Here is a 23,561-nt window from a genome sequence, read left to right as displayed (position 1 = left end):
TTATCATCCTCATAGGCCTACTACTCAAGGCCAGTGCATGTTCTTGGCTATCCACCTTGAGCCTCTGACTTTGCCTAAAGTAGGCCTAGTGGGATGGTGCACCTTTACTGCTATTCATTATTTTTAAGTAGCCAAAAAGAAGGCAATGCAAGCCCTTTCTCAATTCATGAAGCCATTCATCCAATAAGGCAGGATAAACATTTTTTTTTACCTCCACTGTGCATCTTCTCCTGTTCACATGGGTTCCCCACATTTTCCACAGCAATTACCTTTTGGGGAAGATCTGCTTTGGGGCAGGCTAACCAAGTGCTGTGGGTAAATTCTTCAAATACAAGTATAAATAAATGAGACAAATGCACACAGTGACTTGCCTCTGAAGGTCTAAAAGCCTGGCCACTACATTCTTTGTACTCACTATTCTGCCTTGTGTAGCTTCTCCCAGGAGCCCTCCAAAAGTGATTACAGGAGACATACAGGCACAGTATAGGAAAAGAATCGAGGCCAGGCACTGCAGGCTTAATGCATCCTTGAAGTCACTCAAGAAAAAAGGTGCTTTCCTTTGGATGTCAAGTATCAAACCACCAAAAAGCCTAAATAGGTGAGATGAAACTCGTCAAACTGTACACTAAAGGATTCTAGCTAGTTCAAAACTATGGGCTACACATGACTGCCAGTGCCTATTGCCAGCACAAATTAGCTATTTCATAATCCAGATTACAGCATAACAGTTTAAAATGTAAATGAGAATTTTATCTATTCCAATTCAGTAGTACCCCAAATACAATCAAGCAGGTTATCCACATATTTTTCAAGCTGGCTAGGTACTTTTGTATATGGGCTAGATACTGAAAAAATATCGTTGCAAACAATTTATCTAAATAATGTTTTAAGTCAAATCTGGGTTTTGATACTGAAAACAAGGAACAGAAGAATACGCTAAACCTCAACCAAGACCACTGCATCGATACATTTCAGTATTACTACTCTAATAAATTGATGTAGCATTTTGATTCGAATTCTCTACATACATAGGGTTCTACCATTTTTGACAATGTTTTCACCTGGATTATAGAGGTATTCTACAAATGGAAATACAAAACAAAACATATGTAAAACAGTTGAACCGGGTGAGTTATTAGCAAGAACTTTAAAAGCTTTTAGCTGTTTCCAGAAAATCTTCAGCACTCCAAAATACTAGCTAAAATTTGCACCTACAAATAAAAAGGGAATTAATTTTGAATTTTATATGTGTATATATGTTCCATTGCTAAGAAAAACAATAATCTCATCTAGAGATAATTCTGTGGGCAGGAATGAACTCTACATACTGCCTCTGCAAAAAGGCAAGAATTAAGTATAGAAAAGACAAAATCATAAAAATCAACGCAAATGTTGCTAAGCCCTTTTTGCAAAGGTAGTAGAAATATGTCTTTCATTTGGAAATCTGCCATTTTGTGGATAAAAGCATCATCTACATCATTCTCAGTTTGTTTAATCTTTACTCTCTCATATGAGAATCTATGGTTTAATCTTAACCAGGTATTTCCAATGTTTGGGACTTCTTTTTGGCAAGTATTTCAGAATTTACAGAGAACAATGCAACTCAATTGAAAGAAATCCCTTCAATTTTATTTCAGATCTAAAATAAACTTAATGAAAACCTAACCTGTTATATTCCTTGTTGTTCCGTTTCATAGGTGTTTGCTAAAACAGGTTTGCATTAATGGAAATTTTTAGTACCTAGCCCATTAGAAAAAATAATCTATTCCTGCTATAATTATGATAATTGCATGCTCTTGACAATTACAAATTAAAACCCAACTCTTAAAAGTCACTTAGTTAAATTAGGCAGCATCTTAATATGAAATCCTTCACAAATGTGTTGAGAAACATTGCCACAGACTTGAAAATGCTTTTAAGCAGACTGGCATTTATAGGCAAGAATCCAACACTTGAAAAGGAAAAAGGATGCGCTCTGACACTTATACCATGATTTTTTAATGTTCAAATGTCATCATTACAAACTGTGAAGATTTAACACTTTTATTTCTTTATGGTAGCTAGTGTTTAGGGAAGTGAACACACCTTCCAGTTCTCTCTAGTTCAGGTCCAGCATGATGGCCTTCTTCTTTGAGAGGCTCTCCTGTAGGAGCAGATCCATTTGGGAATTTAGGTACCTTCCTTTTCTCCTACAGGAAAAAAAGTAAAATAAACCCATACTATGAGATTGCTTTTATACTGAACAATTTACTAGGAGTCCTCCATTTGACAAATACAACTTCTGTTAAATACAGATGACCAGGACTGTACAATACTCCCACAAAACACAACACTAATACTGTTGTACCTTGCACAAAAGTATTAATCGTCCATCTTTCTACAAGAAATATGTCCCCAAGACATGATGAAACAAAGCCCACTCTTTCAAGACACAGTAGAGGCTCAGCCATGAGGCCTTGAAATTTTTTCTCAATTATTTCCAGAGCAGAAGCCTCCAGCTTCTAAGAGAAACTGACCTCAAGTCATGACACGCATAGTATTTAGTTGAAGTATAAATGAGAAGTCAATCCTCCATTGAGAAAGCTGCTCTCCAGCTCCTCACAAGTAGAGTTATCCTTCTGAAAACCCCCAACCCTGCTTATCTGAGAAATTACTTAAGTGGTAGCTTCAGGCAATTCAAGAATAAACTGCACTGCTGACATCCCTTCCCTTCCACCCACTCCCCCAAGCCACCATGGAATTCGACCCCGATATCTTCTGAACCAAGAGCACCAGTCTCTCCGTTACTTTTGATCCTGGGCAGGAATTACCCTCAGTTGTAAAGAGGGAGAAAGGGAAGAAATCAGAAACCTTCTTAGGTTCAGCTTTCACTGGATCTCATTCTAGGCTTATATCACAGCTGAATGATAAGATCCACCTTTATCTATTTCATGAACCTTCTGTGAACGTTATATGCTAGCCAATATACATTCAAACAGTTCAATCAGTATTGTACGCAAACGCAAATTTTATAAGAGCTACAATATTTTTGCTGATCATCATTACTTTAATAATAAATTTTAAAGTAGGAACTCAAGTACAATTTCAGACCAATTCTCCCAGATCTCTCATGAACTCATTTTGCTATTATAAAAGGAAATACAGTAAATAAAATTTACTTAAAAGCATAACAAGCTGATCAAGACCTTTTTTAAAAAAGAATAGTAGTAATTAACTTAGATGGACAATCCACTTTTTCTTCCAAATGTATGTGGGGGCTCTCCTGATGCTTTTCTAAAGTTTATACTCAGTACACAATTTCATTGCATTTGAAAAGGGCTTCAAAGACAAAATCATGGGGCCTCTCTATTGGATTTTTTTTTTGTTTGATTTGCAGGGATTTTTTTGTTTTATGGGTTGGTTTTTTTTCCTTTTTTACCTGGGAAGGAACACTTTTTGGTGGCTCAATTCGTATAGATGGATCCCATTCTCCTGGAGGCAGGACTGTCACTTGGTCTAAAAATTCATCAATTCCTGACAACAAATCATTTCGGTCTTTCGCTTTATAGGCAACATCATGGAAAACCTAGAAGAAGAAAGTACTCAATGTTCACTTTAATTTTATTTTTTTGAAAGAGAAACTGATTACAACTGACACTTATTTTAGAGAAGTCACAGGAATTTTTAAGTTCTTCAAAAATAAGGCTTTTTCTTGCACAGTTTTGTACTAAGAAGTACCTGCATGCAGATCCTATTGGAATATAAATAAGGAAGTTACATCTTCAAACTCAAAAGGAATATTGAGTTCATTTCTAAAATTATTGAAAAAGTTAATCTCAAAATATCCAGTACATCAAGGCTGTTCCTGAATAATTCTGCCTACAGCCACTGTGCCACTACGTTAAATCAGAACAAAAATACTTTAAATAGCCTTCTAAACCAAACCCACAAGTTTTTATTAAGAATAAGAACGTCATTATACTAGCTTAATTAAGACTTCTTTCTTACAGCACACGAAAGCAACTCTCCAACTACTAAAAAACCCACAGGTACAATGCTTTACAGACTACTACACAACAAATTCTGAATTGACAAATGTGTAGTACAAAAAAAATCACGAATTCCAAGGTACATTTTATGCACAGAGAGAGAAAAAATAAGTAGTTTTGCTATGAAGAACTGTTTGCAGAAGATGATCCCAAACTGCTTCTATACATTTGAAACCTGACCTGCTTGTCTCCAAAGATTTGACCATTAAGCCTTCTAATTTCAAGTTACATCTTTTAAGCCTATATAGGTATTTTTAGACCACTAAATAATTTACATTTTTCTGTTTCAGTGATCTACAGTAATGCTAAAAATCAGGTTACCTAAAAAATTAGAAGCTGCAACTAAAGCTTTGAATATTAAGATCTCAGACTGAACTAATACTGTAGCATCACAGGATCACATCCAGGCGGGTTTTGAGTTTGTCCAGAGGAGACTCCACAATCTCTCTGGGCAGCCTGTGCCAGTGCTCTGCCACCCTCAGGCTGAAGAAGCTTTTCCTTGTATTGAAATGGATCTTCATGTGCTCCTGTTTGTGCCCCTTCCTTTATCAGCAGGCACCACTGAGGAGAGTCTGGCTAGTTCACAGGCTCAGTTGAACATGACCAATGTCTGGTTTAGATTTCCAAGCTTTAATTTTTTTTCTGGAGTGAAGACATACTAGAATTTCTGCTAGATAACCCTGATAATTGCCAAAAATTCAGTAGGTGGCGCTCAGTGCCAACCCAGATTTAAAACAACTTCATTTTGCTCAGTAAAATGACAATAGTCTTAAAGTACAGGTTGCCCTGTATGCTTTAAACTCATCTATCCAAGGCTCTAAGTGCATGACTTAAAATTATAATTTTACTGGTCATTTAAAGTGTGTGACCTCGCCTTGATTTAAAAAAAAATTCAAAATCCTATGACAGACACACACATTCTTAAATTTTATGCCCTGAACACTTTGGCAATTTATTGTGTCCTTTTCGACAGTGTCCAATGTATGTTTTGACATAGTGACTAATATCAGGCATAGTTCTACTTAATAGTTCTGTTTACTAATTTAATACAAAAAATAAATCTGTATGTTAAAGCTGATTTTTTTTCTTCCAGAAATACATCTAGTATTTCTTCAAGAATCCTAAGAGGAAAAAATAATTTACCATTATGTAGTTCACTAACACAAGAAATACATAAGTTTACAATTCTTTATCAGTTTGGTTTGGGTTTTTTTAACTTGTAACTCCTCAATGCAGTCATGAAAAACAGTCAGTAAATACATTATCCTAGTCTTCTTTAACTACAATTGTTTAAACTATATCACTCACATCATCTGTCATAAGAGTTGCTATTGATCTTCCAATTTCATGGTACTGTGGAGCTTTTCCTGCTGGTCCCAGCAACAAAAACAAAAACCTGTGGAGAAAACAATCAAGATGAACACAGTTGACTCATCGAAATTTATTCAGAGGGTTCTTCCAAATTAGCGTTTAACAAAATCTTAGTGGTGAAGTAAAAATATCCTCTTCACCATTTCGGATTACTGCAAGACTATGACAAGACTTGCCCCAAAGTCATTAGTGGATGGGACTTGAATCCTGAACCAAAATTACTCTGAAATCTTAACTAAGCCTAATTTTTCAGCTTCTTATAATGCTGTAAACGTAGTTTTACAACGTCCACAGACTAAAGCTCAAATAGTATTTCCTCTCGATTGCATGACCTGTTCTAGCCTCCCTGATGATCACCTCTTCATGGGACTTAAGCTGCCCTCATTTGCTGTGGCTGGGTATGTCACACAGCAGATGCACAGGTATACTTCAAGGAACACCCTGGGCATACCTGTACAGCCACATCCTGATCCTGCATCAGTGGAAAGGCAGGGAACATGCATTTTCAACACCAACAAAGCTAAAAGTGACATTCTGGGAAGGGAATCCAATCTGGGGGTGGGTCACAATATACATCAATAGACAGTCATAATGATTATCACACTTTTTTGTTCTGTTTCTGTCCAGGATGGGGAGGAGGGTGTGTTTTGTTTAGTTGAACAGGACTAGTATCAGGATACAAACCAAAAATCAAATCTCAGTCATTCTTACAGAATCATAGAATATACGGAGTTGGAAAGGACCGATAAAGTTCATCAAGTCCAACTCTATGACAACCTTTTTCCTACACTCCATGGAAACAAGGTTCTTAAGTACAACCAAGATCCTAAGTACATTTGAAAAAAGTAGCAACTTGTTTCACTTCAGAGTAGAAAAACCTCAATGTTATTTTTCCCTTGCAAGTTGACTACCCTAACTGGAACTTGAGATTGCATCTTCAGAGTCAAGTTTGCTCTTCTGCAAGTCTACACCATTCTGAAAAATTTAGGACAGGATAATTTTAGGCACATCACTAAAATAACCTGTCTGCAGAAATTTTATGAGCATTATGAGCACTAACATTAACTACCACTCTGGAAATTTTCACATCTATTTATAAGAACCTTGTTAAGATTATTTTTGCCTTCCATTAGAGTATATAGAGCGAAAATTATACACAGGCACTTTGATAACTTTAAAACATTTAAAAAAAACACACCAAAAAACCCACATTAATGTACAAATTTATGCCAAACACCACAGAACAGCCCATTACAGCAATGTGCACAGAAAATGAAGTGTCCTTCGTGATGACTGATGAAATGACTTATCTGCATCATGAGACCTGCATTTTGACATATTGCTCATCTGTGGTAAATACACCCACAGCATACTTGGGAGATGCATGATTTTTGGGGGGATGGGTACACCAGGTTGAATGGCATATTGCAGATTGAAAGCATATGTGTTATCTACAGTGACCCCAGTGTCAATCATATAGATTTAGGCATATAATAAAATAGTTTTTCCACCACCTAGGTTATTCATATACAGATTATTTGTATACAGTTTCATATCACAGACTTTCAGACTCTTCCCCACTGTCACACTGTGTTGTACTGAATCACAGAACATTAGGGGTTGGAAGGGACCTCAAAAGATCATATAAATCCAACCTCCCTACCAGAGCAAGATCACCAAGAGTAAATCGCACAGAAAATGTGTTGCACTGAAGGGAACAATATGGATGGCCCATTTTTAAAAAGGCAACACAAGCCTGGGAAACTCATTGCTTTTACTCCAGGTGAACCATCAGGTTCAGCACTTGCTTAAGGAAGCATTATTATATAAAACTTTAAAGCATTCAGAGAATTTTATGGTGGATCTCATTCTTTGAACTTCTGCAGCAGATGACTAACATGGTAAACATAAGTCTACATTTCTTGAGTTTAGGAAGAGTATGCATAGAAATTATTTGGGATCTTAAGTGTTGTTATCTTACTGTATAAGTAAAGCCAGACTTTCCAGGCATTTATTTACCGTGTAGGAACCGGAACCTCTGTGAGACCTGAGAGGAGCACAGCAGGGGAGAGCCTCACAAAAGCAATAATTGGTCTTTCTAAAAAATCTACTTCTCCCACTAACACATTTGATGCTTCTGCTCCTGAAGGAATTTTCCTCATGAAGTTCATATCAACCTATTCGTACAAAGATGAAACAAGTGTTTATTCCCTTACATTTGTTAGCAGAAATTCTGACATAAGTTTAACAATACTTACTAGACATTCACGCTACAAAGAAAAACAATCAAAAATCAAATTAAATATCCCACAGTACAGAAAAGACAAACGTATGTAGAAAATGCCAATCCAGCCCACTAAAAGAGATCTATTTTCTAAAAGTTAGAATTACTACCACCTACTGTATCCTAGAAGACTCCAAACTGCATAACCACCTTTCTAATATTACTTTTAATAACAAACATTCCGTGATAGGACATAACCAAATATCTATGCACAATTAACTAAGGAGAGTTCATGTAATTACACATGGTTTCTAGAATGCAATTAGTTATTTCACAGCCATGTATTCCAAATATGTCATAATTTTGAAAAATCATTGGAATGTTTACATTTTCATCCATAAATAATATGATAGCTGAAAAATTTTAATTTTCATTTCTGCACATAATTATAGAAGATCATTAGGAAATGGTACAGCACATGAACTCTGTTCACATACATACATACACACACACACACACAGAGGTACCAGTTACATTGCTATCTAGAGAACTTACAGATGGCCTCTTGAGTCCCACACCAATTGTGCCACAACTACAGTGCCAGGAGGCTGACTCCTGCCCAACAGGAGACAATGCAGGTGTACAGAAGGACAGGCCAAGCAAAAACATAAAAACTGTGACAGAGGAGCAGGAATAAATGGCACCTGCCATGATTAGATGAGAACTACAATGTAAGTTATCTTTCCTTAAACTTAATTTTCTTACAGTGTTTCACAGCACAGAAGATTAATAAAACATTAATAAAACATACAAAGTAAATCTCCATTAAAAGCTCTCTTTGGGGAAAAAAAAGACCTATAATAAAAAAAAAACATTACACCACCATCTACAAAATTGTTTTCTTAAGATTCTTTATAGCAAATCTGAAAATATCTCCCTCTGCATGAGAATGGTACAGTGGCTGCACTCTAAATTTATTACCACAATACTGAAAAGATCATAAAATGAAACACAAAATTCAGTCCCATTAGGAAGTTTCAAAAACTTCGTCACCTTTAGCCTATGCCATATTCTGACACTTGTACATGCAGGTTATAAACACAGTACATGTGTCTCAAGTACACTTGTACACATGCATTTATGTCTGTGTCTTAGTTACAAGTTGCAACCCCACATTTTCTGTTACTTGTTTTACGTTACTGTTACTTACCTTACTAAAATCAACTGTGCTGTTTTCTCTGCTTCCTCCTGTTCCAGTACCTTTAAGGTCTGCACTTTTCCCAATGTCTAAATTTCCAGGTGCTGACTGTGGGGATGCTAACAGCCCTAAATTAAAACAAAGGAAATAAGTTCAAAATGGTGCATGAAGTGAGCTCGGTATGTGACACTACCAAAACTCAATGTGGCATCTTGCTTAAAGCAAATGTGCAAGTTATTCAGTAGGAGTGCCCTACATTAGTATGATAAATGCAACATTAACATGTCACCGTGTTGTTCAAAATAATGGCATAATTAAATAAAAAGATCAAAATTAAATATTGCCCAAATGATGGCCATTTGCAGAACAGTCACCAGAGGTATTTGAACTGCAGAAAAAAATAGCAACTATTTAATCATAATGACTCTAGTAATTAGTAGAATCCTCCCTATATTTCTAAGTCCTTGAACACCAAAAGCAAACACCTCTACTACTGAGTCTGCTGCAGTGCAATTGTTTCTATTGTAAAAAGCTTTAGCAAGCATCAGGCTGCAACTACAAGGAATGATACCCTGGGTAATTAACTAAATCTCTGCAAGCCAATAGTGTACTGCATGAAGGATACACAGCTTGCAAACCATTTCAATCAACAGACCAAAGCTTCAACTATTGACTTGACCAGCTGCTACGGTATGAAACCGTGACTCTAACATATCAGCTGAAGAGGCACGTACAATGAAGTTATTCAAGTTAAACATACAGTTTCCCTCTAACACCTCCTCCAAGACAGAACCGTTTTATGTAGCTTGCTACACTACTAACAATGCTGAACTGCACGTTCAGTGAAGAGTGCAAAGTGCAAGTAACCCAGGTATTCATACACACTGAATTCCACGTTGCACCATGGCTATCCCTACCCAGCTATCATTTAAAAGCTGGTCTAGGCGTGCATGGCCAAGCCCAAATCCCATCTTTTGTATTACAGAGCTTTTACTTTTTCAGTTTAACATGCACTAGAAGTGTGTTTGGCCTTGCTTGTCTACACCAGACCTTTCAGATGTGGTGATAAAACGTGCTTTAACATGCTTTCAAAACTACATCTAGACAAAGAGTAAGTCTAAACTGTGTATTACATGCAGAAAATTTGTATCTAGCTCAAGTGTCACTAGTCAAGACAAAACTGAAGCCCTCAACTGGTTCCCTTTTGGCTATTGTTCCACCATAAGTACTGCTACTTAACTACTTGCATCCCTCCATACTTATCATTCAACAATATAATTCAGCAATTTGACATATTTAGCATTTAAATCATAACTGAATTCACTTTATTTCATCCCCAAATTTATTTCCAAAAAACTCTTTCTAAGAGCAATCATATCAATCAAAAACATGCAGGTCCAAGCCTTTACCAATAATTTTCATTCTTACAGTTCATAGGGATATGAGTGATGTGTGTAATTATTCCTGAAGCAAAACCCAAATGAAGTTAATAAGCTGTCATTTCCTTTGTGAACCCTAACATGCACACATCATTAACTAACACTATAAATACTACATTCAGTTAGTTAAGACAAAAAAAAACCCAAAACCCAAACATATTCTACCCTTCTGCTCCAAGTTGTATGTTATTCACATGAATGACTAGCAGCAATTAACCACCTATGAAATCAGGTGTTAAAAGTATTTAATCACATAAGAACTGATGTTAAAACATGTTTGTAGGACTAGAAATACAAACATTAAACAGCTGTTGCAGAAGAAAAGCATAACATTAGAACTTTATACATATAAACTTTTTTCACTTTTCCCCTGCTACGTAACAATAAAGGTACCTGAAGATATATATGAGTAACAGAAGATGAGCAATAATGCATTGGTTTGCACTTTTTGCAGATGTCCTGAGAGCAAGAGCAAGCAGGGACTAGAGCAAAAAGTAGAGAACCAAGAACTCACAATAAAGATCCTACAAACTAGTTTGTTATTTCAGTACTAAAGTGTTACTGGTTCTTTTAAAGTTTTGCCTTCAGAATTTCTCCAACTGTTGACAGTTAAGGTTCACAGTTTTAGCACTGATACAGGAACATCTGCCTGTTCCTAAGTCGTGTGCAAACACTTCTCCTTTCAGTTGGTCTTGCAGTTGGACAGACTGCTGCACACACATGAGAATACTGCTTAATGGTTTTAAGAGCAAAACGCTTTCACTAAAATCTCATGCTAGTAAAAGGACTTATTTTCTCCTCTTCTCCAGTTCAGTATAGATACAAACTCAAAGGCTGATGCTAAACGATGACTACCTAGCAGTGTTTCCCATATCGTGAGACAGAGAAATTCATCCAGTCTTACCAAGCTACCAAGGGCATCGTTAAAAGCACACAGTACTCTTCTTGATGCTGTTATACAGATACACCTCCTATCTCCTTCAAAAAACAAATTAATCAAGTCTTGAGTAAATTTGGATTAAAGACTGGTAAGATCACTCAAGTTAATAGTATTCATAAATACACCTTCATTGAAGATCATGTGCACTTTTAAGCCAACTGTAGTTAGTTTAATACTGTGATCACAAAAATCTGATGGACATTATCTACTGGAAAAAGAAAGCAAGAGGAATACAGACATTTGCCTAACCTCCCTATTTCAGTGTTTTTTTGGGTTTTTTTTTTAAATTGTCTGGGAAAATAAGATGAGTTCAACACCTAAGCATGACTGTTCTGATACAGTTATGTTTACATAGGCAAAATTTATGAAATACAAAACTTTTAAATGCAAAGTCACACTGTATTTGTATTTGAAGAAATAAAAATCAGTTTTTAAAAATAAATTCCAATACAGCCTTAATATGAAAAAAAATTAAAGATACTCCTAAAAGGCAAGTATGTAAACCATACTGAATTACTATTTTCAGTACGAAATTACTCTAAGAGCAAAGGTTTTCTAAATCTTATTTTACTCCATTTTAAAGTACATTTGTCAGTGAACTAGAAGACACCTTAAAATTGCCTGCTTTGCTGCTGTTCCCAGATACTAATAAACCTTAGTGATGCTGGGTGAATTAAGCGTTCACCTTTAGCTGTGAGACAGCCCTCTCCTAGCTCTACCTACAGAACTCATTATTCAACAGTTTCAAAAATGGGAACACTAAAGCTGTTCTTGAACTGATGACAAAGGAAAAAAAAAATCATTAATGAGACCCCTCTGCCTGTCAGACTTACTATTAACTGATGAGTGGTAGGCTGAAAGCATGCTCCTCTTCCCTCAATTTACAGTAACTCACAGTAAGTTCAGTAACCTTCCAGCTATTTATAAAGACTAAAAAGTGAAGTCCTTCAATAGCACCAGGCCAAGGACAGGTGAATGTTAAACGGAAGACAGCCATCTATTAGGAAATTAACACAGTTCCTAATGCTCACAGGAGGCACACCCAATTCTATCATACAGACATGGAAGAAGTACTCAGGTTGCAACATTCTGAATTACTAGAGAGGTAACAGAGACCATAATCAATACTGGAATGGACCAAGAAGGGCTTTTTTTGTTTGGCTGGGTTTTTTTAATTAATGCAAGGAAGATGAATACTTCTTCAGGGTTCCTTCTGGATCTGTCTCCGAAGACAGATTAGTCCAGTTGTAGCCCTGAAGTAATGGTCTGAGAATGTCTTCAAAGGCATCTCTAAGGAAAATATGTCTTTCTGTGGTCAGATGATTTCTTCAATTAAAAATTGGGGGGAAAAAAACCCAGAAAAAAAAGTATCTTCCATCATTATTGGTATTCATCTTTCTCTGGAAAGACATTTATTTATGGACTAACTGGGAAATTATCCCTTTCAAATTTTTCTTTTATGAGAAAAGTCCCCTTGAGGCACAAAAGCAATTTGAACATGAGTGGAGATTCTGGTGGAAAGCTTTATTAGTGATAATAATAGCATCAAGTATTTGATCTTCATTTGTTTGTCTTCTGTTGGGTTCTAAAGACCTTGGGTCGGGCATGCTGTCATTCCTGTCCGATGAGTAGAGAAATAAGAACTGGAAAACTAATTACAGCTGTAATTCTACTTCTGTTTTTTAATTACCTTTGAAATATCACCCATGAGGGAGAATGATCTTCATGTGAATTCTCTTACTTTCCCATAAGGAAGTTAGAGAAAGAGTTTTTTGTTTGCCTTTCTGAATTTAAGTAAGTATGAGGCCGCTACTCCAACTCAAGATGACGGCCTACAATGGCACAGTGTTCTCTCTGTCAGCATATTTTCACCGTTACATGTACCGGTGTGCTCTTACTTATTGAAGTAGTGAGGAAGGAAACCGAGAATGACCTAACTGATGGAAGATTTGAGTGAAATCAGCTCCTCCCTCTTGGCCCCAGGCACAAAGCATGCAAACCTATAAGCTACATTGTGGGGAAAAGCAGAAGCCTGAAGGCTAAAAACAAAGATGATTCCCCCTTGAAAACATGATCTAGCTAGAAGAATCCTATGTCACTTAAATGAATGAAGAATGCAGGAGTTATGAAACATTTACTAATGAAACAATTTAGCAGAACTTGCCATCCTTTCAACTTAACTATACATCTACATACCTTTATATATGTAAAGAACAAACTCTTTGCAAGACAACAAATAAATCCCTGAGCTCTGACCTACAATTATAAACTTTTAACTACCTTATCCTAACTTGCATATCAAACAACAGTAATCAAGTGTCCAATGATGAAGCTGTGTGCTAGCAGATGAACTGAACCTGTCAGTTCCATCATAAACTACAACTGGTTTTAACAGCCCTGGGTTTTAAAAGCACAAGAGCAAAATTAAAACTGTCTAGAGACTTCACAATGCAAATAAGCTACGAATACCACTCATCATCACCTCCTTCCTGATTCTCTTCATATTCACCTCTAATATTTCACTACCTCTTCAGCTGTAGCCAAGTCAGGCTATCAAAGCGCTGGTTTAAAATGTTAACCACTGACAAAAACAACACAAAACCTGACATGGACTGTAGGTGAGTGAAAAGAAAAGGCCACCATTTTTGACATATTGCTTATATATTATGTTTTAAAACAATATTCCTTTTTAATGACACAAATGAAGGTTAAAGAAATTTTTTTTGCTGGCTTTAGTGAAAAGCTAAAAAGTTAAAAATGCTGAACGAGAACACAGTCACAACTGAGAAGAAATAAAACATGCAGGCAGAGGTAACAGTAGTCATATTCCTTTGTGCCCAAGTTATGTGCCAAAAACATCGCAATGCAAGTGATCCAGATGCAGAGAGCATCACACACGGACAGCTTAAACTTTGATAGTTGCCTGGTGTTTTGTCAATATTTTCCTCTGTCTTCTTTTCATGGCTTTCCTGCACTTCTAAGTCCTCCTCAGGTGGGTGGATTATTACTGAAGGAATATCATCACTGGCAGGTGACACCAGCAATTCCTTGCCCTGAAGTGGACTTGGCTGGGCACTTGTGGTTGGCGGGTGGCTGCAGGTAGGACTGGAGGGTGGTGTGTTTTGAGGGGTAGTTACAGGGGTTGTACACCTTGAGGTTGCCGGAGTTCCAGCTCTTGAAGAAGGAAGAAGGTAATTGAGAAGAACTGACAAACGGTTTTCTCCTCTCAGGGAAATATTTGAGGCAGAGAGACCTGTTCGCAAAGAGTGGCGGGAGGCTGAAAGGCCTTCCCCTGAGATAAAACAAATGAAACACCATGAGGCTTACAACAGGGATATACTAAAAACACATAGACACAAATATGCATTAACAATTTACATAGTAAATTGCAAGCTTTACGGGCCAAAAGTGTCATACTCATGCAAGTAAGACAAGAGATAAGAGCAAAATTTTTTTCAGACATCAGAAAAGTCAGAAATTACTGATGAGTACTAATTATTAGAAAGCCAAAGATATGTGGGAGAAGATTTGACCTGAGTGTCAGTACAACTTGTTAATATAACCCTCCCCAAAATTGTATCTCTTGAAACCGACTCTCCTATTGAAAAATGGTATTCCAAATTGCACAGCAGCCACCTTTAATGCCATCCAAAAGACATATTAAAAATTCATTAGCAGCCAAAATATTACAAAACCTCAGTTAACTGCATCCATTATGTACACAGAATATGAAATATTTTCAAGTTTAACATGATCAAACATATCTAATAATACTAAATGCAACTACCTTCCTACAAATTGAAACAAGTTTCTTAGCCAGCTGTAGTCTCAATATATATTTGTGAAGACAGCACCAGGATGAAATACATAGTTCATTTTCAGTTTCTTGTTGCTGTAACTTAGCAAATACCCCCACATTTGCCTAAAACTATGCACACTTCTCCCAAATCCTTTGTTACTTTCCTTGCCCTATCCAGCTCCCATGTCCCTCTTATTTCATACAAGGAGAATACAATCTTGTTGTAGTTCCTTCAGATTTAAGTTCGTAATGGATTTTAGTTCTTTCTTAAGCAGGGGCAGAGACCGTCTACGATCACATCAGTATTTCTCTTACAAGCTTTAGCAATACCTTTCCTCCTCACATTTACTAGAAACACTTTGCCTGGGATGGCAGTCTTCTTGAGAAGAGCACTGATTACTTCTCCGACAATCCCTGAAACCAAAGCCAGGCTGTTTTCACATACCATGCCATTCAAGCAAGAAAACAGCAAACTAGACACATTTAGTCTCAAATTTATATGAGGCACTACAGACACCAACACACTGAACAACAACCCTAGAATAATTTACAACAAGGAGACAGAAAGTATGCCAGGTAAAGGTCAAATATTTCTCTCCCCTTCCTCCCCAACAACGGAGGAATGGATCCTAAGAATACAAACGTAATTAAAATTCAAAGCCTCAAAAATCAAGTATTAAAGGCAATAGATAAGAGGACCAATAAACTAAACTGGTTGATTTTGTCTTTGTTAATCACAATGGTAATAACTAGATTTCTGTCAGTATATCTGTGATGAATCATGAACATGAGCTGTCCTAACACAGGGATGTAAACAGGAGCCTAAAATGTGCTATGCACATATACATATTTGGTTACCTGTTTGTTAGAGGGTAACCACAGGACTGTAAGTAAATGAGTATATGTTAGCAAAGGGTTCACCATGTTATATTGGTTTCAAATTTCAGCATATATACCGTATTATTTTGTAGGAATATTATAAAAAATGAAATCTACTGAAAAGGGGAAGTAATACATGAGAACTGACAAGCACAAAGAGACCTCAAATACAAAATCCTGAGTATTACACCTGGGAACAGCACATGTGATTGATCAAGCATATATGTGATTTTTATGTTCGCTAAACAAAACAGGAAAGTCAGAAGTTACAGAAGGAATTATGCTCTTATTTAAGTTAGTTATGTTTTCATTCTAGAAAAAAAATGATTCTGAAACTATTAGGGACATATTTAAGCATGCATCATACATTAACCAGCAAACAAATAGTATCAGCAAGCTTAGGCATTCACTGGAGTATACTCCATGTATGTACCATTGAACTGAGAGCTCCCAAGAAGCATTTAGTTAATTGGAACACATTAACATGTTCTAAACAATGAGGCATCTTTCAAGGCAGGAAAAGAACTTCACTTCAAGGAGTGATTCATGAAATCAGTACTACGTTCTCACTAGAAAAGTTTCAGTTTAAATTTTATGTGTCTTAATTAATGCAAGGCAAAAGAAAACCTAAAAAACAAAGACGAAAATAGAGGCCATAAGAAATGCAAGAATAGAAGTATGCTGCCCTGCAGTATATATTGCTGTTTGGACTTTGGAACAGGGTATTTAAAGTAAATGTACTGATATCCAGAACATTTTCAGGAATTGGGTCAATAAAAGATATGGCACAGCCTATAAAAATATTGCAAATGGTTTTCTTGGGTGTGGAGGGTTTCCCCCCAGTTAGAGCCTTTTCTACAAAAAGAGATAAAAACAGTGTCCTAGGCTAGAAGTAATTTCTTAACCGTTAGCATAGTGATTTTTTCTAGTCATATTAATAGAACATCAGATTAAAAAACACAGTAATTGCCAGCATCACTGAACTCATGACATGACCACAAAGCGTATCTCTAATACAAAGGCTGAATAAGCAAGTAGGATCCATCTGATAAAACATATAAAGCTATGCCACGATGCTGAAATTCCTCAAACATTACACATTTTATTCAAGCATATCCCAAAAAGCACTAGGGCCAATGTAGGTTTGTTTCTATACTTCAAAACAGTAATGCATGCTACATATACAAGCAAGAGTAGAATGTTTGAGTAAATTAAAAATATATAGAATCATCATCCATAGCACACACTGTTACCATTAGTTTTTTTGCTTATTGAGAAGGAAACACTTATCTGCTATTATCAGCTGAATTTTCCTTCATCTCCCAGTGAGAACATTATTTAACAGGTTAGAACAAACTGGATGCTACAACTTATCTCACCATTTCGTTCAAGCAAGTGAGGGTCAGAATGTTTCTTGCCTATATCTGCAAAAGACCGAACCAGGGGAATCCGATTGCTGAATTTTTTCTCATTCTGATGATGGTGCCTTTTTAGTAGAGCCTCTCTCACATTCTCTCTTATGGATTCATCCAGCTGGCCAGAGGCAATCATGTTGTCCAAAACCATATCTACGTAAGAACAACAAACAAAGAAAAAATTATATATATATATATATATATAACCAACTCTATCAAATCTCTCCTTCACCATACTCAAAACACTGCATTTGCACCAAACAATAACAAAGCAAAACAAAAACAACCCTAAAAAACCCTCTCTCTATAAACGAAAGTCTTTTCTTTAGCAAAGTCATCTTAAGAATCCCCAGGAAATTTTCAAATATATCACTAAGCAAGCAAATGTGAGAAAAAGGAAAGGAGAACATGCAGATCCAAAAGACAGTATTTGTTAGTAGCCTCATTTTAAGAAGTTACTTAATGTTTTGTAGTTTTCTGTCATTTACATCAACTTTCAACAGCAACTTCCTTTCAAAAACCAACCAAACTGCCAAAACAAAACACACCTATGTATTCAAAAACCTTGCACTAGAAATGAACACACAAAGACAGAAACACAATGGAGAACAGACTTCATACGATAGTCTTAGCATGGTGTTCCCTTTTTTGAAAGTATAAAACTATGCAAAAGTGAAAGTTATTGTAGAGTGAGATGAATACACTAACTCCTCTGTAATCTTCAGATACATTAAGTTCCTGAGGCTTTCTATCAAGCTTCATGCAAATCACATGCTTTAGAAAAGGAAGTGTAAAACAAGAGCTAGTTACATCATCTAAAACTAAATAATCAGTTGTCAAACAACTTTATTTCAAGAGGGCATCTCATAAGCATGCTCATGCCGGGAAAGAAAACCCACACGTCTGGGAAAATATCTGCTGCAATTTTTTAACTGCCTTTATATTTTTTTAATTAATAATGATTAAATTTTATAGTAACTAAAAAAAAAAAAAAAACCCACAAAAAACCCGCACCACAACCTGCACAAATCAATATAACCTATGTGAATACTGAAAATATATTTTGCCAGTCTTAACTGACATACCAAGAACCTAACTGTATTGGTAAATGGCAATTACATAGAACTTTTCACAATCAAAATGGTTGTGGCTCACAACATAGGAAGGCAATACCAATTCCCTAAGTGAATTTCAAAGATGTCAAAACAAAACAAGAAAACAATTCAAGCACTGCCAAAGTTTTTAATGCTATAAGACTTTGTCCTTCACATACACATTGGTCAGCACTAAGCCTAGCATGATCACTCAGAAGGCATTCCACTTTGTGGTAACTGTGGGAAGAGATACTGGGAAAATCATATAAAACTAGTTCAAGGCATTTAAGCTAGGCAGGTTTATGTGTATATATATGTAAATATATGAAAAAGTCTTCAAAGCTGATTTTAAATGACCATGTAATTAGTGAGGACACTTAACATAGTAGGTCAAACAACATGTACAAGGTTTATTTCTGCTCACCTCTTATAAAGGTGAAAAAAATACCAGATGTGCAACAATCAACTGCACTAATGGCATCAAGTTAACATCAGCCAAGTTATGATTAATAAGTATGGTACTAAAGTGCACAAATGTGTCCTAAAATGTTCTGGCAGATATTTACATTTCATCTGTAGAAACAAAGACAAAGAACACATTCAGGGATTAGAACATAAAGGTAAATTCTGGGCCTTATCCTAAAGTAGGTAAAACAGGAGGTCCTGATCATCCAGTACCAATCCTTGTAAGCAAAGTTCATAGGATCAGCTCTTTACAACCAGACGAAGAAAAATGCAGTAAGCATGTACATGCCTATTTCTTCAATATAGTATTTTCAAGAACATAGAAAGACACCATCAAAACCATCTCATTATACATTAAAATTAGGAAGCATTTTTTAAAAAAAAGTTTTGCTGCAACCTGCAATCTCATCTAGTGTGTTTGCTCTCATGTCCAACATGACCGTCCCGTTAAGAATACAGCTTCGCAGTTCAAAGAGACTGTGCAGAGACAGAGTTGCTACATAAGGCTTGCTCCACCGATCACCACCATCTTCAACATCCTCTTCAAATTTTAGCCACCTGAAATGCAGACACATATTTTAATTTCTCCTGGAAGACAAGACAATTTGGCAAGCAATCACAGTTCTCCTTGTGGCTTCTGTATGACATGTAACATGAAATCCCATCAGCTCATACCAGCTTTCATTTTCTTAGGCAACCCAACTGACAGTCGTGACATTTTTATCAGGCCTTTTAAACAAACTCAACTGTTTTAGATGTCTCCTGTTTTCTTTCTTTTGGTTTGAACAATACCTGTCTATTCAGGAGTTCTTGTGAACAGTGTGGGATTGTACCTCTTACTTGATCCGCTGTCTCTGTTTCATTGGTATTTTAGGACTAGAAAGCTGTCTGAAACACAATGTACACCATATGTTCAAGCCTCCTAGGGTTCTAGGTCAGACATTTAAGACCTAGGTAATACTAATAATTATAACCATAAATTAGTCTTCATTCTGACTCAGAAGCATTATATTATGTAAATTGAACCTCTGCAAAAGCTAGTCTGCAATAAAATAAATGGACGTAATAAATTCTTCTGCAATCAGTACAACACATATGTAGAAGGAAGCAACTTAACAAAACACTACTTATGAACAACATATAAATACTGAATTTTCTTTATGTTTGAGCAAAAAAAATTGACGCTAACATACCAAGGAATAATAGACCTAAGAGATCTCTGAGATTTTAAATATTGTGCTCTAATGGCTGAATATTTATCTTTATGTATCAGTAAATATATGTGTATGTGTATATATAAAATATATTTTAATATGTTAATATGGAATTGTATATATATAAAATATATGGCTATATTTCTAGATGAATGCAGCTGAACCTTTCACAGTGCTTGGCATAATCAGTTTTCAGAAAGTCAACACAACATCAGTGTAAGACTGATGATTCTCTAAAGAAACCATATTAATTCTTCCAGAGTTAGACAAAACGTAAGGGTTCTCATTTCCTGAGAATGAATTCAGTGAATTATTTCTATAATTCAGGAAAATTCTAACCCAGATCTGCTTTGCAGCTCTACAAAATAAAAACGACTATACGATTTACCTTAAAACAATCTACTTTTTGCATACCTAGCTGTTTCTTTCCATTCATATTCTTCTCCATCCCTGAAGCAAAGTTCATCCATTTCAGTGAAGAGATCATGGGGAATATGCTCATCATCATCTTCAGTACCCAAGATGAATTGCACTCGTTGGGATGGAGTGTCTTGAAGAAGAGAAGAAAGTGAAAAACTGAAAGAATCCATACTTATATTATGCAAGAACCACCACATTAGCAGGTAAATTTCCTACTCTCAGAAATAGGCAGCACAATATCCTCTTCAGGAAATAAAGAGCAACAAAAGAAATATGGCCATTTCTTTAAAGACAGTCCCTTTTAAAATTTTACATAACACAACCGAGTATTTTTAGCTCTTCTTTATATTGACAATATAAAAATAAGCATCAGTAGCAAAATCAGCAAAAAAAGTAAAAATAAGTATAACAAAGGAGTAGAAACTTTGTTTTCACGTTGTGTCGGTATTGTATCCTTTGTTCTCAGGCTCCAATTAAAGGAGGGAGAAAAAAACCACAAAAAAGCCCCCACAAAACAGTTCGAGGGAAACAAACAGCCTGACTTACAGATTGGCTGCCCTAGTAATAGTTAAAATTGCTACATAGTTGGCTTTTTCCCCCCCTCTCTGCATAGTGGGTAGCCAGGCACTCATTGTCAGAGCAGCAGATTTTTCAAGGGCCTGTTTGTACTTATGTTGGATGGAAAAAACTATTAGCTTTCTCATCGCATGGTTGGAACACTATACATAAATTAGCATAGGAAAGTAGAAACTACACAGCTAAAATGTTGAGGAAATGTTTTAACCTCTTGCAGTACAATACCTAGTGGAACAGGCTCAATAAGTTGTAAAAAATTTTAACTATCTTTATTGATCAGATATACATAATGCACTTCACTCTATAAGCAAAACTTTAGGAAAAAAACCAAAACCAACAATAAAAGCAGAAGGTTTTAGATATATTTTTAATACCTACACACAGATCTTGTTTTAACTCAAGAGAGCTTTCAAATTACAAGGGTCCAATAATGCAGTAATAACAATGTTATCTCAAAGAACGTCATGAGAGAAAATCCAGGTAAGTCTCAATTTGCAAAATTTTACTTTGTTTGCTGAAACATCACGCTCTAAGCTTCTAGATCTGAACATACAACTGTATGCTTCCACTGCAGAAGGAAGATAGCCTTTTAGACATAAGATTTTAATTACTATAAACTTCATTCAGAACTGAATTTTGGTTTTCAATTGTTGTTCTGGCATACATGATCATCCAATAGCAAAATTCTGAAATAAACTGTTGAACACAAACAGCATTCATTATTAACAAAAATCTACAGCAGATCCTTTCTGTCCCAAAACCAACATAGCCCAAGAACCCTCCCATATCCCATCTATCGAGGATAAAAGAGTGACCATAACAGAGAAGTGGATATCTACCTACTTCGTATTACTTGCTGTTTCAGAACATGTACCGCGAGACTCTACAAACGTAAGATCAAATTATAATGATTTGTATTGGGAAGGGGAAGTTTTGAAGATGGATGAAAAATAAGAACCATAGGAGAACAGCAAAAGAAGACTTCTCAATGCATTCCCATTTGAAAATGCCTTTGCTTCAGGGAACTGGCCCCATATAGAACATGGTTCTAGTCATACAAAGTCGATAGTGAAAGGTGTGGTGTCCACACTTGAATATTCCACTGGAACTTCCTTATTCATTACAGTCTAGGAATAAAAGCACTTTTGAGGTCTTGAAGAAAAGCTGCTAAGAATACTATCAGATAATTTATTTCCAGAGAATGACATGACAAAGTCATCACCTCTTGAGGACAAGAGGCAGGGGGTGGTAGTGTCTGATCTAAAACTAAAACTTAGGAGGTCATACAATTCCTTTCCTGTTACTAACAGCCAAGAAGGCTGAAGCAAATATTTTAATAGATCACTGATGACATTACGATGACAAATGCTGCTTCACAGCTATAGTCATACTTTCAAAAACCTGGAGTAACAGAGGAAGAATAATAAAAGAGACTACACAATCTGAAAAAAAAGGTGTCTAAACACAGATCCGTATGCTACAGGCGAGTGCCACAAAGCTCTAGTCCAACCTATTTAGTGCGGGCTGCTGAACACAGACACCTGGATGAAGTCCAACAGCTTACAATTTAGATAAAAGATGGTCACAGAAAGACATTAATTAGAGTGAGAATAAAATAAACAGCACAAAACAAAAACAACATTTAAGCACAGGGTAACTACTACAAGTTTCTTTTCAAGAGGCACAAAGAATTTGCACACCACATTTCTCACCATAGGATGGAGATTCTCGGCCATCTTCTCTATCAGTTTCTTTCTCTTTTTTTCTTCTGTGATGCCTGTGCCCACGATGCCTATGGCGGCGGCGGCCTTGCTTTCCAAATGGGACGTGAACTCCAATATACACAGCTCTATGGCCTTTTCAAGAAAGTATAAAAGAAAACAATTAAACAAAAGCTGACCTCCTGCCTAATTGTAGTGCTTTGGTCAAAAAAAGACAGAGTTTGACAAAAAGAAATGCAAAAGCATTTGGCAAAACTATCTATTTTACCAATATTTTTATTTATATTTTTACTACACTTTCCTTTCTGTCCTTCCCTGATGTCACAGAACTAGTGCTATACCCTTTTCCCTGATAAGCTTACTAAGAATATGGCCCAATTTAAGGACTCAGATGAGAAACAAGCAATACAGAAACACAAGCTTGATGTGGAACAGTGAAAAAAACTACTTGATAAACACGAGGGTGAGGCACAGAAGTTACATGATACTTCTGTTGTTTGCAGGGAATTCCTATCTGGACAGTTGTTACAACAGCACTGTGTGATTTCCTAGTTAATTTTATGAACTTCATTAAATAATTACCCATAATTTAGAGTCCGCAAAGAATTATTTCCTGTTTTAATGAACTAACAGTATTTCTTCAAATAGCATGTAATACATCTAGGTGACCCTGATATTCAACTATACCACTAATGCAGTAGCACAAAAGGAACTTTTATTTGGAGATGCATGCCAAAACATTCAATAACTTACAGAGAAGGTTGGGGTGGTTTGGCTT

General features: G+C 36.1%; 1 protein-coding gene across 2 annotated transcripts in view; it reads right to left on the bottom strand.

Moving 5' to 3' along the window:
• SLC4A7 (solute carrier family 4 member 7) overlaps positions 1-23,561 on the bottom strand; it is a 93,195-nt gene that overhangs the window by 19,905 nt on the left and 49,729 nt on the right. The window contains exons 3-13 of one of the 2 annotated variants that reach the window (XM_084260379.1): positions 22,775-22,918; positions 20,481-20,616; positions 19,250-19,410; positions 17,258-17,446; positions 14,124-14,492; positions 8,834-8,949; positions 7,419-7,576; positions 5,337-5,424; positions 3,419-3,565; positions 2,086-2,189; positions 416-590 (exon numbers count right to left, since the gene is read on the bottom strand). In XM_084260379.1, coding sequence (XP_084116505.1) covers positions 416-590; positions 2,086-2,189; positions 3,419-3,565; positions 5,337-5,424; positions 7,419-7,576; positions 8,834-8,949; positions 14,124-14,492; positions 17,258-17,446; positions 19,250-19,410; positions 20,481-20,616; positions 22,775-22,918 — 1,787 coding nt within the window. The remainder of the gene's footprint in view (positions 1-415; positions 591-2,085; positions 2,190-3,418; positions 3,566-5,336; positions 5,425-7,418; positions 7,577-8,833; positions 8,950-14,123; positions 14,493-17,257; positions 17,447-19,249; positions 19,411-20,480; positions 20,617-22,774; positions 22,919-23,561) is intronic. The other variant, XM_084260380.1, reaches the window with a different exon arrangement.

The sequence above is a fragment of the Gallinula chloropus genome (genome assembly GCF_964237585.1).
Source record: "Gallinula chloropus genome assembly, chromosome: 2".
Taxonomy (NCBI): Eukaryota; Metazoa; Chordata; class Aves; order Gruiformes; family Rallidae; genus Gallinula; species Gallinula chloropus.
The sequence above is the reverse complement of the archived record's forward strand: the minus strand, read 5'-3'. Positions and strand labels throughout refer to the sequence as shown.